Source organism: Rhagoletis zephyria, unplaced genomic scaffold (genome assembly GCF_001687245.7).
Source record: "Rhagoletis zephyria isolate East Lansing unplaced genomic scaffold, Rhagoletis_zephyria_1.1 Rzeph_scaffold_00342, whole genome shotgun sequence".
NCBI lineage: Eukaryota > Metazoa > Arthropoda > Insecta > Diptera > Tephritidae > Rhagoletis > Rhagoletis zephyria.
The window spans coordinates 12,897-28,172 of record NW_016157426.1 but is presented as its reverse complement, the minus strand read 5'-3'; the positions used below and the strand labels follow the sequence as shown (position 1 = coordinate 28,172).

Genomic DNA, 15,276 nt, shown 5'->3' with positions numbered 1-15,276 from the left:
TATGAAAGACTGAAGCCCACTGTCAACAAACTGATTGCGCCTTATCAGTGTGGCTTTAGACCTGGAAAATCCACCATAGACCAGGTATTCACAACATGCCAAATCTTGGAAGAGACCCGCGAGAATAGGATTGACACACACCACCTATTTTTCCACTTCGAGGCTGCTTTCGACAGCACGAAAAGAAGTTATCTTTATGCCGCGATGTCTGAGTTTGGTATCCCCGCCAAACTGAGACGGGTATGTAACATGACGTTGAGCAATATCACCAGCTCCGTCACAATTTGGAAGGACCTCTCCGAACCGTTTGATACCAAACGAGGTTTCAGGCAAGTTGACTCCCTTTTCTTTAATCTAATATTGGAGAAGATATTAAGAGCCGCAGAACTGAATCGCTCTAGCACAATACTTTACAAGAGCATACAATTGCTGGCGTGTGCCGACGACATCGACATTATCGGTAGAAACAAAAGCTACGTCTGATCTGCCTTCTCGGGATTAGGTAGAGAAGGAAAGAGAATGGGTCTGGTGGTGAACGAGGAAAACACGAATTATCTCCTTCGATTATTTGGGAACAAGCATTGAAACCAATAATAATGTCAGCCTTTAAAACCAACGGAGAATCACTCTTGCCAGCAAGTGCTACTTTGGACTGAGTAGGCAATTGAGAAGTAAAGTCCTCTCTCGTCGCACAAAAATCGCACCCTATAAGTCACTCATCATGGATGTGCTGGTGTATGGTGTGGAGCCATGGAGCTTTCGAGAGAAATATTATGCGCAAGATTTATGAGCCTTTGCGCGTTAGCGATAGCGAATGCCGCAGACGATTTAACGATGAGCTGTATGAGCTTTACAACGATATAGACGTAGTGCAGCGAACTAAGACTCAGCGGCTCCGCTGGATAGGTCATGTCCTTCGAATAGATTGAAACGCTCCAGCTCTGAAAGTATTCAACGCGGGTTGCGATGCTGGTAACAGAGGAAGAGGAAGGCCTCCTCTGCGTTGGAAAGACCAGGTGGAGAAGTACTTGGCTTCACTTGGCATTTCCAATTGGCGTCAGTTGGCACAGAAGAGAAACGACTGGCGTGCTGTTTTGGGCTCGGCGAAAATCGCTTAGCCGGTTACAGCGCCAATAAAGAAGAAGTAGAAGATACCAGCTGTTAAGAAATTCAAAAATAATTTACTTAAAAGGTTAGACGAAAAGTTTTAATATGAGTATCAAAAGAAAGAGGGTTAAGAAAGCTTTCTTTCAAAACTATATTTGAAGAGAGTTGCCACCCATTTAGGAATTTAAAATTAATTTAATTAAAAAGCGAAGGCGCGGCTCTGGAACTCGTCCTTTCAGACCGCCTGCCCAGCACGATATCCAGCGATCCTGCTGCTCGGAATCTTGTCCATTCCGACAGCCGCAACAGCTGTAATAAATATATATGTATGAAAAAATAAAAAATTTCTAAGCATTGCCGCAGAAATTTTAAATTTAATAGTAGTTTGTAAGATTTGAAAACTTATTGTTATTTTCGAAAGAAAGATTCATTAAATAAATACATATTATACAAAAAAATTAAAAAGCTAAATGAAATATTTAAATATAAGTATCAAACGGGAGAGTTTTAATAAGCCTTACGGACTTTCAAACTTCTTGAAACTATGGGCATATTATAAAACAGCTTTTTTTTTTTAAGACATCGCTCACAGGTTTCAAGAAACAGCATATGACGTCGTATATTCCAACGAAGCTCTGAGATTAGTTCTGGATAAAGTTTTCTCAATGCAAAATATGCAAAGTCGAAATCCATGTATATATTTTGCAAAAAAGCATAGCAAGATAAGTGCGACCCTTTGCTAGTTGTTTTGTTGTTGGAATTGCTATATATTTCTCTCATTTTGCTCATTTAATTTTTTGCTGTATCTGGTTATTGTATTTTATACATATTCCTTGCTTGGAATAGTATTTTTGCATTCCATACAATCCGTGCTACATGCAAGACTTGGAGAATACCCCTAATATGAAAGTTTGTGAGTGAGTGAGTTGGTATGTTTGTTGCTGTTTTACGCTAAAACGGCTGGACGTATTACAATCAAGTTGGGCACACTTATAGGCTATGACCTTGATTAACATATATGATATTTTTTTGAAGAGGGTTACAATTTTTGCAGAAGTTAAAATCAACTAATTATTAAGTTAGATAAAATATTACAACACTGTGGGTCTCAAGCAAAAGAGGCGCAAACTCGATTTTTTGCAAACATATTTTTGAATAGAGTTCCACCTTTTCACAAACTTTGACTCAATATAATTAACAGTGTAAATCAAAAATTTTAGTATGGGTACCAATAGAGAGAGGTTAAAGACAAATTTCTTTCTAAATATTACCACCTCTCCGATAACAGACTGAGCCTGATCGACTTCGCCGGGGCCCCAAACATCGTAATATTTAGTACTAGGTTCCAGCATAAAAAGGTCCATCAAGCTACATGGTTGTCTCCGGATCGAAAAACGAGAAACCAAATCGATCATGTTGTGATAGACGGAAGGCATGCTTCCAGTGTTTTAGACGTACGTACATTCCGAGGACTAAACATCGACTCGGACCACAAGTTTGTTGCAGACAAGATACGCACCCGCCTTTGTGCAGCACAAAATGTACGCCCAACAATGCAAGGAAAGCTTAACGTCGAAAAGCTGCAATCACAACAGATGACCAATTTATTCGCCACTCGACTCTAAAACTTGCTCTCTGAGAGCACTCTTCAACAAACCGACATACGCAAGCAGTGGAACTACATGTCCCGCTCATTAAGTACCGCCGCCGAAGAAGTAGCAGGATTTCAGCGAGCCCGAAAGAACAACTGGTATGATCAGGAGTGTCAGCAAGCTACAGAAAAAAAAATGATGCCTACAGGACCACGCTGCGATCGGGCGCAACGCGCGCTATGTGGGACCGCGGAACTGATGAAGGAAGCCAGACGTATTCGCCGCAATAAGAAGAGAGAGGCCGAAATACGTGAGTGCGAAGAGCTTGAGATGCTGGCCGACAGGAAAAACGCTCGAAAATTTTACCAGACCAGGACGAATTCCTGAAATAAAAACAATGGCGAACTAGTGACCGATATCCAGAATGTGCTTAAATTATGGAGGGAATATTTTTCCGCCCTAATGAATAGTACCAGCGTTAAAAGTAGTGGAGAAGACGAACCCGAGCCCCCAGTCGATGACGATGGAGTCGATGCCCAATCGCCCGACTATGACGAGGGGCGAATAGCGATTACGCGGCTAAAAAACAAAAAAACAAATCGGCTGGAGCGGACGGGCTGCCAGCCGAGCTATTGAAGTACGGCGGCGAGGAGCTGATAAAGTTCATGCATCAACTCTCATGCAGAATATGGTCAGATGAACATATGCCCGACGACTGGAATTTAAGTGTGCTCTACCCAATCCACAAAAAAGGCGATCCCGCCATACGCGTCAACTACCGGGGGATCAGCCTTCTAAGCTTAGGTTGCAAGGTCTTATTAAGTGTATTCTATGAAAGACTGAAGCCCACCGTCAACAAACTGATTGCGCCTTATCAGTGTGGCTTTAGACCTGGAAAATCCACCATAGACCAGGTATTCACAACATGCCAAATCTTGGAAAAGACCCGCGAGAATAGGATCGACACACACCACCTATTTTTCCACTTCGAGGCTGCTTTCGACAGCACGAAAAGAAGTTGTCTTTATGCCGCTATGCCTGAATTTGGTATCCCCACCAAACTGAGACGGGTATGTAACATGACGTTGAGCAATACCACCAGCTCCGTCAGAATTTGGAAGGACCTCTCCGAACCGTTTGATACTAAACGAGGTTTCAGACAAGGTGACTCCCTTTTCTTTAATCTAATATTGGAGAAGATAATAAGAACCGCAGAACTGAATCGCTCTAGCACAATACTTTACAAGAGCATACAATTGCTGGCGTGTGCCGACGACATCGACATTATCGGTAAAAACAAAAGCTACGTCTGATCTGCCTTCTCGGGATTAGATAGAGAAGAAAAGAGAATGGGTATGGTGGTGAACGAGGACAAGACGAATTATCTCCTCTCATCACAAAAACAGTCAGAGCATACGCGTCTTGGCACCCACGCCTCTGTTGACAGTTACAAGTTTGGAGAAGTAGACGACTTCGATTATTTGGGAACAAGCATTGAAACCAATAATAATCTCAGCCTTGAAATCCAACGGAGAATCACTCTTGCCAACAAGTGCTACTTTGGACTGAGTAGGCAATTCAGAAGTAAAGTCCTCTCTCGTCGCACAATAATCACACCCTATAAGTCACTCATCATGGCTGTGCTGGTGTATGGCGGGGAGCCATAGACAATGAAAACTTCTGATGAAGCGGCTCTTGGAGCTTTCGAGAGAAAGATTATGCGCAAGATTTATGAGCCTTTGCGCGTTGGCGATAGCGAATGCCGCAGACGATTTAACGATGAGCTGTATGAGCTTTACAACGATATAGACGTGGTGCAGCGAATTAAAACTCACCGGCTCCGCTGGCTAGGTCATGTCCTTCGAATAGATAGAAACGCTCCAGCTCTGAAAGTATTCAACGCGGGTTGCGATGCTGGTAACAGAGGAAGAGGAAGGCCTCCTCTGCGTTGGAAAGACCAGGTGGAGAAGTACTTGGCTTCACTTGGCATTTCCAATTGGCGTCAGTTGGCACAGAAGAGAAACGACTGGCGTGCTGTTTTGGGCTCGGCGAAAATCGCTTAGCCGGTTACAGCGCCAATAAAGAAGAAGTAGAAGATACCAGCTGTTAAGAAATTCAAAAATAATTTACTTAAAAGGTTAGACGAAAAGTTTTAATATGAGTATCAAAAGAAAGAGGGTTAAGAAAGCTTTCTTTCAAAACTATATTTGAAGAGAGTTGCCACCCATTTAGGAATTTAAAATTAATTTAATTAAAAAGCGAAGGCGCGGCTCTGGAACTCGTCCTTTCAGACCGCCTGCCCAGCACGATATCCAGCGATTCTACTGCTCGGAATCTTGTCCACTCCGACAGCCGCAACAGCTGTAATAAATATATATGTATGAAAAAATTAAAAATGTCTAAGCATTGCCGCGGAAATTTTAGATTTAATAGTAGTTTGAAAGATTTGAAAACTTATTGTTATATTCGAAAGAAAGATTCAATAAATAAATACATATTATACAAAAAAAGCTAAATGAAATATTTAAATATAGGTATCAAACGGGAGAGTTTTAATAAGCCTTACGGACTTTCGAACTTCTTGAAACTATGGGAATATTATAAAACCGCTTGTTTTTAAGACATCGCTCCCAGGTTTCAAGAAACAGCATATGACGTCGTATATTCCAACGAAGCTCTGAGACTAATTGTGGATAAAGTTTTCTCAATGGTGGGAAAACGGATGTGCGGCATGCCCACTCCGCAACTAACGGGAGAACTGTCCAATAATCTATTCAGGGAGTTGAATTATAGCACCACGAACTAGGCAGCTCAAGTCACTGAAACAGAACCTTAACTGTTCCCCGAGCACAGGCAAATTTTCCATAAAATTGTGAGCCGCGTGAGAAGGAACCTTTAATTCTTGGACGCACCAGGGGAACTGGCAAGACATTACTGCTCTATTTGCCACTGGCACAGTTGTACAAGTACAAAAATGTTGCACACCATGTTAACTTTAAATATCAAAAATCGAAAAGTCAACTTTGGGCTCTCTTGGGAAAACTTGACTCAGAAGGATCATATACTCGGCGGTTTGCCGAGGGGCGACCGCTGCACTATGGTCTGGCGACTACTATTTGCTGGCCATAGTCCAGAAGTAACCAAATCAATTTTAAACTTGGTGTTTGGGGTTATTGTGGTCGCTGATTTCGAATCTGATGTCAGATTTTTTTAATTCAAAATGGCGGATCCAATATGGCGACCAAATTTTATAATTTTCTCCTTTGCACCACAAGCCCATGTAAGTGTGAGGTTTTCGATGCCGCTGATTTCGAATCTGATGAGATATTTTTGAAATTCAAAATAGCCGATCCAATATGGCGACCAAATTTTATAATTTTCCCGTTTTCACCAATAACTTTTATATAAGGGGTTTTTAAAACGCGGGTCCAATGTAGGGTTAGTGGATTCGGAGCAAAAAAATTTAATTCAAAATAGTAGACCACATTTTTGCTGCATATTTTTCCCTAAACATTGGTGCTTCAAATAAAAACTCTTTCTTTTGAAAATAAGTAACACGAGGGTTTGTATTTGTATTTTATTTGAACAAATTTGTACTTAAGTATTTATTTGAAAAGACACTAGCACAAAAAGTATACTACTTATAATTAGGCTAGGTATAGAGTTAAAAAAATAACGTAACGCACAAGTTCAAGTAGCAGTTATATTCTTCGGGGAGCACTTCTTTAATAATATTTTGCACCAAAAGTTTTAAATCGCCGGTTTATTGGTACCTCAGCTGACTGCTTCTTTTCAAATATCGAAAATCACGGAAAAACGCGCGCACAAGTTTTCTAAGAAAAAAGCCTATTATTCAAAAAGTGCAAGAAATTGCAACATGATTCTCAGCCCACATACTCTAAATAAAACATTTTCATTGCCCACAAAGCTTGAAGACCGCCAAATGAAACTAATTTTTTATAGCTCTATTTAGAGTGGAATATTATTACCCAATTTAGATTACATTTTGAAAATGAGTTTTATTTTATTTAGCAAGCTATATTCTAGCTTTCTTTTTGTTAATCGAATAAATATTACCATCATACCATATTACCGTCAGATTAAGAAATAATGGGTTAATTACATGCTGAAAAGTATGCATTTTAATAATCTGACGATTTGAGCGTGACGCAAAGGATTGGGAGGGTCACAAACTTTCAAAAAAAAACGTTACCTGGACATTCGCGAGCGCGGTAATTTTTTTTTTATTATGAAGTATACTGCTGAAGGATAACGGTAAGTATATAATCTGACGATTTCCACAAGACGGAGTGACGAAAACCGTTAACAAAGATTTTCGTGTTTTTCAAAACTGCTACAGATTTTTCCACGAAATTTGCTATTTTTTGATTTGTTTGCTGTTTTCCGTTCGTAAGTATACCCAGCGGACCAAATGTAAAATGTGAGAATTAACCCAAACAAACTCTCACTAAAGGCTCGTGTGTTGCTCCGCTGTATATGTACATAAGTATGTGCATTTGCGAATCAAAAACCTTTATCTAAATTTGAGCTGGGCGATGAAATTACTTGTGTAATTAAGTGCGTCTACGAATTATTTAATCCCAGTTTCAAAATAGTTTGAATTAGGATTGAAATAATCTTAAATCGAAGGAGTATTAGATTAAAATTGTATTAACAAAAATTAGTAGCACACGATGTAACTTTTAGCTCAACAAATATCAGTTAAAAATTACTTTTTATACCCGAGCGCAATTGTGCACAAGGGCATATTAATTTTGTTCACATAACGGTTGTTTGTAACAGCCAAAACGAATCGAGATAGACATAGACAAATGTATACATAAATGATCAGAATGAAAAGAGAAATCGATTAAGACATGTCTGTCTGTCCGTCCGTCTGTCCGTCTGTCCGTCCGTCCGTGTACACGATAACTCGGGCACAAATTGAGATATTTCAACGAAATTTGGTATGTAGGAAAATGGGCGAAATCGGACTGTAACCACGCCCACTTCCCATATAATGGTAATTTTCAGAAATACGAAACCTGCGATATTTTCGTAACTACTGGAGATTATTCACTCAAAATTGATATTTAAAATAAGTTTGGACGAAAAATAAGAATATTATAAATTTTTGGAAAATAGGCGTAGCCACGCCCACTTATGGTTACATGTGTATATCTTGGTAACCGATTTACCAATATCTTCCAAACTTGGCACAGTTGTTGGCCTTCACACATCATACCAAATAGCCGAAAATTTTTAAAATCGGACAATAACCACGCCCACATCCCATATAACGGTAATTTAGAGAAATACAAAATCTTCGATAAATGAGTAAATATTAAAGCTAATTTATTCAAAATTGATGCTTACAACAATTCTTAACCAAGAAATATGTTTGTGATAAAATTTTAGAAAATGGGCGTGGCACCGCCCACTTATGATCACATATATGTATCTCGGTAACCGTTCTACCAATTTGTACCAAACTCGGTATGTTTATTGTGCTTGCAACATAGAAGCAAAGCGTTGAAAATTATTGAAATCGGACTAAAATTGAGGCCGCTTTTCATATAACGGTAAATTTCAGAACTGCTTGAAACTTCAAAATTTCGAAATTTAAGGACTCTAATTTACTCAAAATTGTTACGCCCCAGCTAACCATGTAGCGGTAGGTTTCGGAAAGGTGAAAAACATATCTTTAATACTTGCGCCGGGTATTTAATGATCGGCTCCGCCCGAACTTAGACTTCCTTACTTGTTTAACTTATCTATGTAAATTTTACACACTTCTTAGCTAAAATCACTAGACATAAGAATTTGTGTGTAAGAAAACAGGCATTTTTCAGAAAATTTTGAATACGGCAACCTTAAGTTTACTTATACATGAAAAAATTTTAAACTCCGCTCCCTTCTTACTCACTCTTTATATAGTATCTTAGTATAGTATCACGCAATCATGGGCGATCAAAGCCCTCGTGGTGTTACATGAAATATAACCTTTGAAATTTTACTAACTAATACCTTGTTAATACTAACACATGAAGCGCTTTGACCTAGTTCGCTGTGATTCAAAGCGGATGTGTATTGACTCGAATTTTAATTCAAATTGGTCTTTTATTTCTCAAATCGGTTAGAAAACAGGTATAAACACATCACTCATTCGACGCGAAGTGAAAATATGCCNAAATTATTGAAATCGGACTAAAATTGAGGCCGCTTTTCATATAACGGTAAATTTCAGAACTGCTTGAAACTTCAAAATTTCGAAATTTAAGGACTCTAATTTACTCAAAATTGTTACGCCCCAGCTAACCATGTAGCGGTAGGTTTCGGAAAGGTGAAAAACATATCTTTAATACTTGCGCCGGGTATTTAATGATCGGCTCCGCCCGAACTTAGACTTCCTTACTTGTTTAACTTATCTATGTAAATTTTACACACTTCTTAGCTAAAATCACTAGACATAAGAATTTGTGTGTAAGAAAACAGGCATTTTTCAGAAAATTTTGAATACGGCAACCTTAAGTTTACTTATACATGAAAAAATTTTAAACTCCGCTCCCTTCTTACTCACTCTTTATATAGTATCTTAGTATAGTATCACGCAATCATGGGCGATCAAAGCCCTCGTGGTGTTACATGAAATATAACCTTTGAAATTTTACTAACTAATACCTTGTTAATACTAACACATGAAGCGCTTTGACCTAGTTCGCTGTGATTCAAAGCGGATGTGTATTGACTCGAATTTTAATTCAAATTGGTCTTTTATTTCTCAAATCGGTTAGAAAACAGGTATAAACACATCACTCATTCGACGCGAAGTGAAAATATGCCGGTTTTCTTTATACAGCCCGTTTTAAATTTGAATTATTATTAAAATAAATTTGAATTATTATTTCAAATATCGAAATAAAACAACAAATTTTGTATACTTTTGAATACGGTCTCAGAGATTGCGCTGTAAAAACACAGGTATAAACGCTTGAAAGAAATATGTGTTAAGTAAAATTGGTTATTTCTTAATGCGGTATAAACAAGGTATAAATTTTGTGATTCACGATGAGTGGAAATGGTTTTTGTGCGTTTTGTGGGTCAAATTCGAGTAAATCCAAATGGCGATTTCTTTTGCATCTTTATCAGATTATTGAATGGGAGAAACACGTTTGATTTATTCATTATCAATATCTGACGTGCTCGAGTAAAGCCACGTAACTGTTTTTTTTTTTTAATTTTTGGAAGCCTGTAGATCCTCCACCCACCGCTGGAAAGAAAAACCTCACATGACCTTTTTTTTCTTCCCATCATATAATCTTCAAAATCCAATATGTCAAAATGACGCTCGCTCCCGATTTAGCATCGTGGGCTCCCCTACTATTATACATTTCCTTACTCTTTTTTGAAGTATCTTTATCACTCGAAAACTGATTCCAATTTGAACAAAAAAATGTTTCCTTTTTGTAGAAATGTAAACTTTAACAGCTCAATGAAAAAGCTCTTTAAGTATGCACTTTTTTACTTTAGAGAATTGATTTGTGAAGGGACAAAAAGAAATCGATTTATCGATACTTTGACTTTTGGTCAGCAAATAGTAGCAGCCAGACCATAGTGCGCTACTAGAACAATTTTTTTCGATGTTGCTGTAACGAAGGATCGGACCTTAGTCCTAACGAGTGGAAGTTCGCACCTCTAACCACTCGGCTACAGCGGTCGCCCTAGTGTTGCCAAATAAAAGAGGATGTAATGCCAACGCTGAAACAAAACAAGAAGGCGGATCACAAATTGAACCGGATCTCTTTCAGGATCACATGGGTTTTTTTTTGGATCTTAGTATGAAATTTTTCCACTGCCGATCACTGACGACGGGAACGCAGATAATAATTAGATGGAGTGTAATCTGGACTAACGACCGGTTGCTCAGAGCTGGGTTGTCACTAATCTCCGGTTAAACATCGTTATCGACGTAACCGAAACCCTGTTATATGCATGGAGTCGAAAACGTCAATAACGATGTTAACCGGAGATTACTAATTGAACTAATCAGTTCATACAAAATTTGTACCATGTGTGAAAGAAAAGCATAAATATAAAAATGTTGCATAATTACTTACCCATGTGTGGTGAAATTTAAATCCGCTTTAATCCACGGCCATTCTAAAAAGGGCGTGGTGCAATTTAACACAGCGTTCAGGTTAGAAAAAGATTGAATTGATAGGTCCATATCGGCAATGCGTGTAGTGGATGGATAGTGAATTGACCAACTGTTTTGAAAGAGTAAAATTATTCAGTTTATTTGCTTCCGTTTTTAAGATTTATATGCACGTACTTAAAATGTCTGTGATTTCCATTTATACGATCGTAAGAGCCAGTTAAAAGTAAAGTAGCTTGATTGCCAAATTTCGGCGTGATAAATTTAGCAAGAAATTCCCGTCGAGCTTTTGCTACCATCGACATTTCAACATCCGCTTGGAATGTGCTCGTTTTATCGGTCAAATGCCACTCAACAAGACCCATACTGCGTATGTTAGTAAGATTTGTGTATACAAAACGTGCTAAACACCATCGATTCGACAATTTTTCGGAATATTTTCCTTCTACAAAAACTTCCAAATTTGTATCTTGCTTGCTAATTAAATTTCCACAGTATCGACCTTTTATTTCATGTATTTCATGTTTTCGTAATGGCCAGTAAGTTATAATGCCAACTTGAACGTTATCAATTGATTCATAGTTTAAAGAAGCATTTACTTCGAAATTGAATACTGAGCTAATATTTAGCTTTCCGCCAATATGTAAATCCTGAAAGGTTATGTTAGGGTTAACATAGTTTAGTTCAGTAAATACAAAGCTTGAATTTCCATCCGGTCGATCGATGCTACTTTCTATTAAAATGCGCATATTTTGTTCTGGCTTCCAAGACCACTCACAGTTCCCATAAGCCGTGTGGCTATCAAATTTGTAGCCTCCATGAATTTTGCCTTGGTCCGGGCGTCTATATATTTGTGACCAAATATTTATGGTCTTATAGCGCCAAGGTGTTTCTAAAGTCAACTTTGCAATAATACTATCATCTTTAGTTAAATGATAGCTACCAATACCATGAATTCTCCCAATAGCTGATACTGTTGACTGAAGAAGTATTGATAAATCAACACCAGTTAGGTTATTATAAGAATAACCACCTGAAAGTTTACAGTATTCTCCATTTTCCATTGCATTGAAATAGAAATCAAAGTCACTTTCTGTATCATTATTTTTCATAAAATCAAATTCTATCAAACCGTTCGGTTTACCAGACAAAGGGTATGCTTGTAGACGCACTTTTTTCAGATATATGTCATCGAAATATACCACACCATTTAGGTTATAAGTTATCATATCTCGATACAATACTCCATCAAATCTATATTGATCAGAACGTAAAGGCATCAGCGTTCCATGAACAGATATATTTCTGAAGTTTAGAATTGGTGTCCATATTTCTGTATTTAAAACCTCGTTTCTTTTTAATACTCGTATTCCGTAATCCATTCGCTTTCCGCTTTGATCTGTAAACCTCAGGTCTATATTAATAATAGGATTTTTTCCTTTATTCAGCAGTAAAGAGTATTCGAAAGGTTTTAAGGACAGCATTGTGGTTATCATTTTTCCGTTAGAAATAATCTCTTCACTATGGTTGTGATAAATATATTCCATTTGAAACTAAGGGTACAAAATCTATAAACACTTCTTTTGCAATATACACATATACTTATTAATTGACAAATTACCAGGCTAATATCAGTTTTATTTCTTATTTCCAACTTTATGTCAAAAGAATTGTGAAGCTTAGAATAGTCTTGTTTAAAATATGCCTTAGAAGTATACTGGGAAGCCTTATCTTTTTCTAAAGAAATATCAAGAGATACTTCCAAAAGATCTTCTTCAGTCTGAAAATAAAAAGATAGTTAACATTAACATTAAATAATATATTTTGTTCTAAATTAAGTAATTTTTTTTATGTTATAAAATTCCGGGGCAAAATATTGTCGTAGAATAAAGTTATCGATGTTCATTTGATTCCTCGACAAGATTACTGGCTTGTTTATATTTTTCGAACTTATTGGCAATTTGTCCAATAATAATAATAATAATAATAATAATAATAGGTTAGCGCTTACACATATGTGTTTGGCCGAGTTTCTCCAATAGTAACTAAAAACTCCGGGCTTTTATTTTTTTAGTCCAGTAATAACGGTTAAACTTGGCCAAATACTTTTTAAGTCCGGAGTAAAAGTCCTTTCGTAATAAAAAACAAACCGCTTTTCCAAATTAAACCAACTTGGTATCAAATGAAAGAGGACTGAAATAGCTTTCAAACGAAGGTTACCACCTAATTATATATTTTTCTTATAATTTAATAACATTTGTTAGGCCAAAATAAAAGTCTTCGTAATAATAAACAAATGAAAAAGGACTGAAATAGCTTTCAAACAGAAATACCTAACCGAAGGTTACCATCTATTAATACATCTTTTTATATTTTAATAATAAAATGATTAAAAAACCAACAAAATATTTCAAATGTTTCATCCAATCCCATCTAGCCGTTTCCAACTGACGAGAGGTATCGCGCACGGTGTCCCTTTTTCATTTCACCAAATTTCTAATCATCCTTACCGCCAAAAAGAAGTTCTAACTTTAAAAAATAAAACATCCACAGGTCCAGTTCTTTAATTTGACATTCCATTTTCGAAATGCAAAATAACGGTGCAGATAAGATAACCTTAAAACAATTCCTTTTCATATTATATACATATGTCTTTATATATGTACATACTTATGTATGTACATAGCTATACTCTACGAATTAGTGGCAATCCTAATCAAAAACATTTTCTAACTAAAGATGGCTGGACACTCATATTTAAATATTTCATTTAGCTTGTGTATAAGTTAAACAGATTCGACTTTCAAAAAGGTGGAAACCCTCCTTAAAAGTAATTTCAAACTAATTTTTTTTTTATCTCTTTCGTTTGACATTGTGATATATATTACAAATAACTTATGAATTAAATTGCATTTGATTTTTTAAACACGTGCCAACTCTCCTTTATAATAATAGATTGGCACACATACATATGTTAGTTTTTGGCCTCTCCTCTTCTCCGATTTGTGGCGTGCGCCTTATTATTGTCACACAAAGGGGAAGGACCTACAGTTTACGTCGACTCCAAACGGCGATTCTATTTTTTATGAGAATCTGTTTTTCATGGCAGAAATACACTCTGAGATTTGCCATTGCCTGCCAAGTCGCGACCGCTATTAGAAAAAACCTTTTTTGTGTTTTATTTTTTATTTTTGATGTTATGTTGAACCGGGCTTGAACCCAGACCCTGCGGAATGGTAGCACTGCTAGCCAGTACACCACTGCGACTCTCCTTTATACAATTCATAATCTAATCCATTTTAAATTCAGTTCTATTAACACCCATCTTCTAATTATTAATTTCTCTTATTAAATAAATTAAATTTTTAATAAGTTCAATTTTTAAACCGAAAACCTCAAAAAAATTCCAAATATTCAAACTAAATATCTCTTAACACACTTTCGTTTGAAAACCACATTTTAATATTTCATATAACTTGTTTATAATTTAAATAAATTCGACTTTTCAATCAGGTGGCAACCCTCTTTATAGGTATTTTGAAACTAATATATTTTTAAATCTCTATAACTCATGAAATTATTGAATCTGAATTTTTAAACACGTGGCAACTGTCTTAAGATTTCCAGGTTCAAACTAAAGATTCCTTGAAAATGTCACGTTTGATACCCATAAGGCACTCGGCACATTACGCGCCTAATCAAAGTAGAGTAGTCGTTTCGTCAAGCCGAAACGAATGCACAAGCCGAAACGAATGCATGACGACTCGACTTCTGTACACTTGCACGCCGTGCATAAGTCACCAGCTAATAAACACTTTCTATACATAACAAATTTTCTGGCCGTTCTATCGCAACTACGCACTTCCGCAAATATTTTTGCTCCGAAATATTGCATAAACGCTTGTGGTTTAATACAATTTGCACGAATTTTAGCAGGAAATCATTCATTTTCAATTATTTTCTATTGAACTGACAAGTAAATTTTATTTCCAACACAAAAAGTAAACAAATGATGACTTCAAAATTGCAAGCGCCTTGCAATGTTGGGCGCTTCGATTCATGAAGCTTTTATGATTAGGCGAAAACAAGATTTTGAATCGTAATGTACAGAGCTTCATTGAAATACATGTCTTCGGCATAAAAGCTTTATGGCCTTATTCATAAAAAATAAAATAGATTTATAAAGCTCTATAAGGTGACATTTTCATACAAATTTTCGATTTATAAAGCAGTTAAAGTCTTCTTTATTTTTTATGAATTTGGGTGTTATACTTTATATTTTTAATATTTTTATTGAGCTTTGTACCACGATTGTTTATTAGGAAAAATTGAAAAAGCAACAAAGTCTAAGCTGTAGAAGTTAAAGCCCTATTTCGGAGATCACCACATCTCCTCATCAGACTTCTTTTTTCTAGACTTCAG

The 15,276-nt window shown here is 36.7% G+C and overlaps 1 protein-coding gene across 1 annotated transcript in view; it reads right to left on the bottom strand.

Moving 5' to 3' along the window:
- The window catches only part of LOC108359123 (uncharacterized), a gene marked incomplete at its 5' end in the record, with an annotated part of 229,837 nt that extends 217,197 nt beyond the window's left edge, over nt 1-12,640 (bottom strand). The window contains 3 exons of the mRNA XM_017610801.1: nt 10,817-10,966; nt 11,032-12,407; nt 12,476-12,640. Coding sequence (XP_017466290.1) covers nt 10,817-10,966; nt 11,032-12,407; nt 12,476-12,640 — 1,691 coding nt within the window. The remainder of the gene's footprint in view (nt 1-10,816; nt 10,967-11,031; nt 12,408-12,475) is intronic.
- Between the last annotated feature and the right edge of the window lie 2,636 nt (nt 12,641-15,276).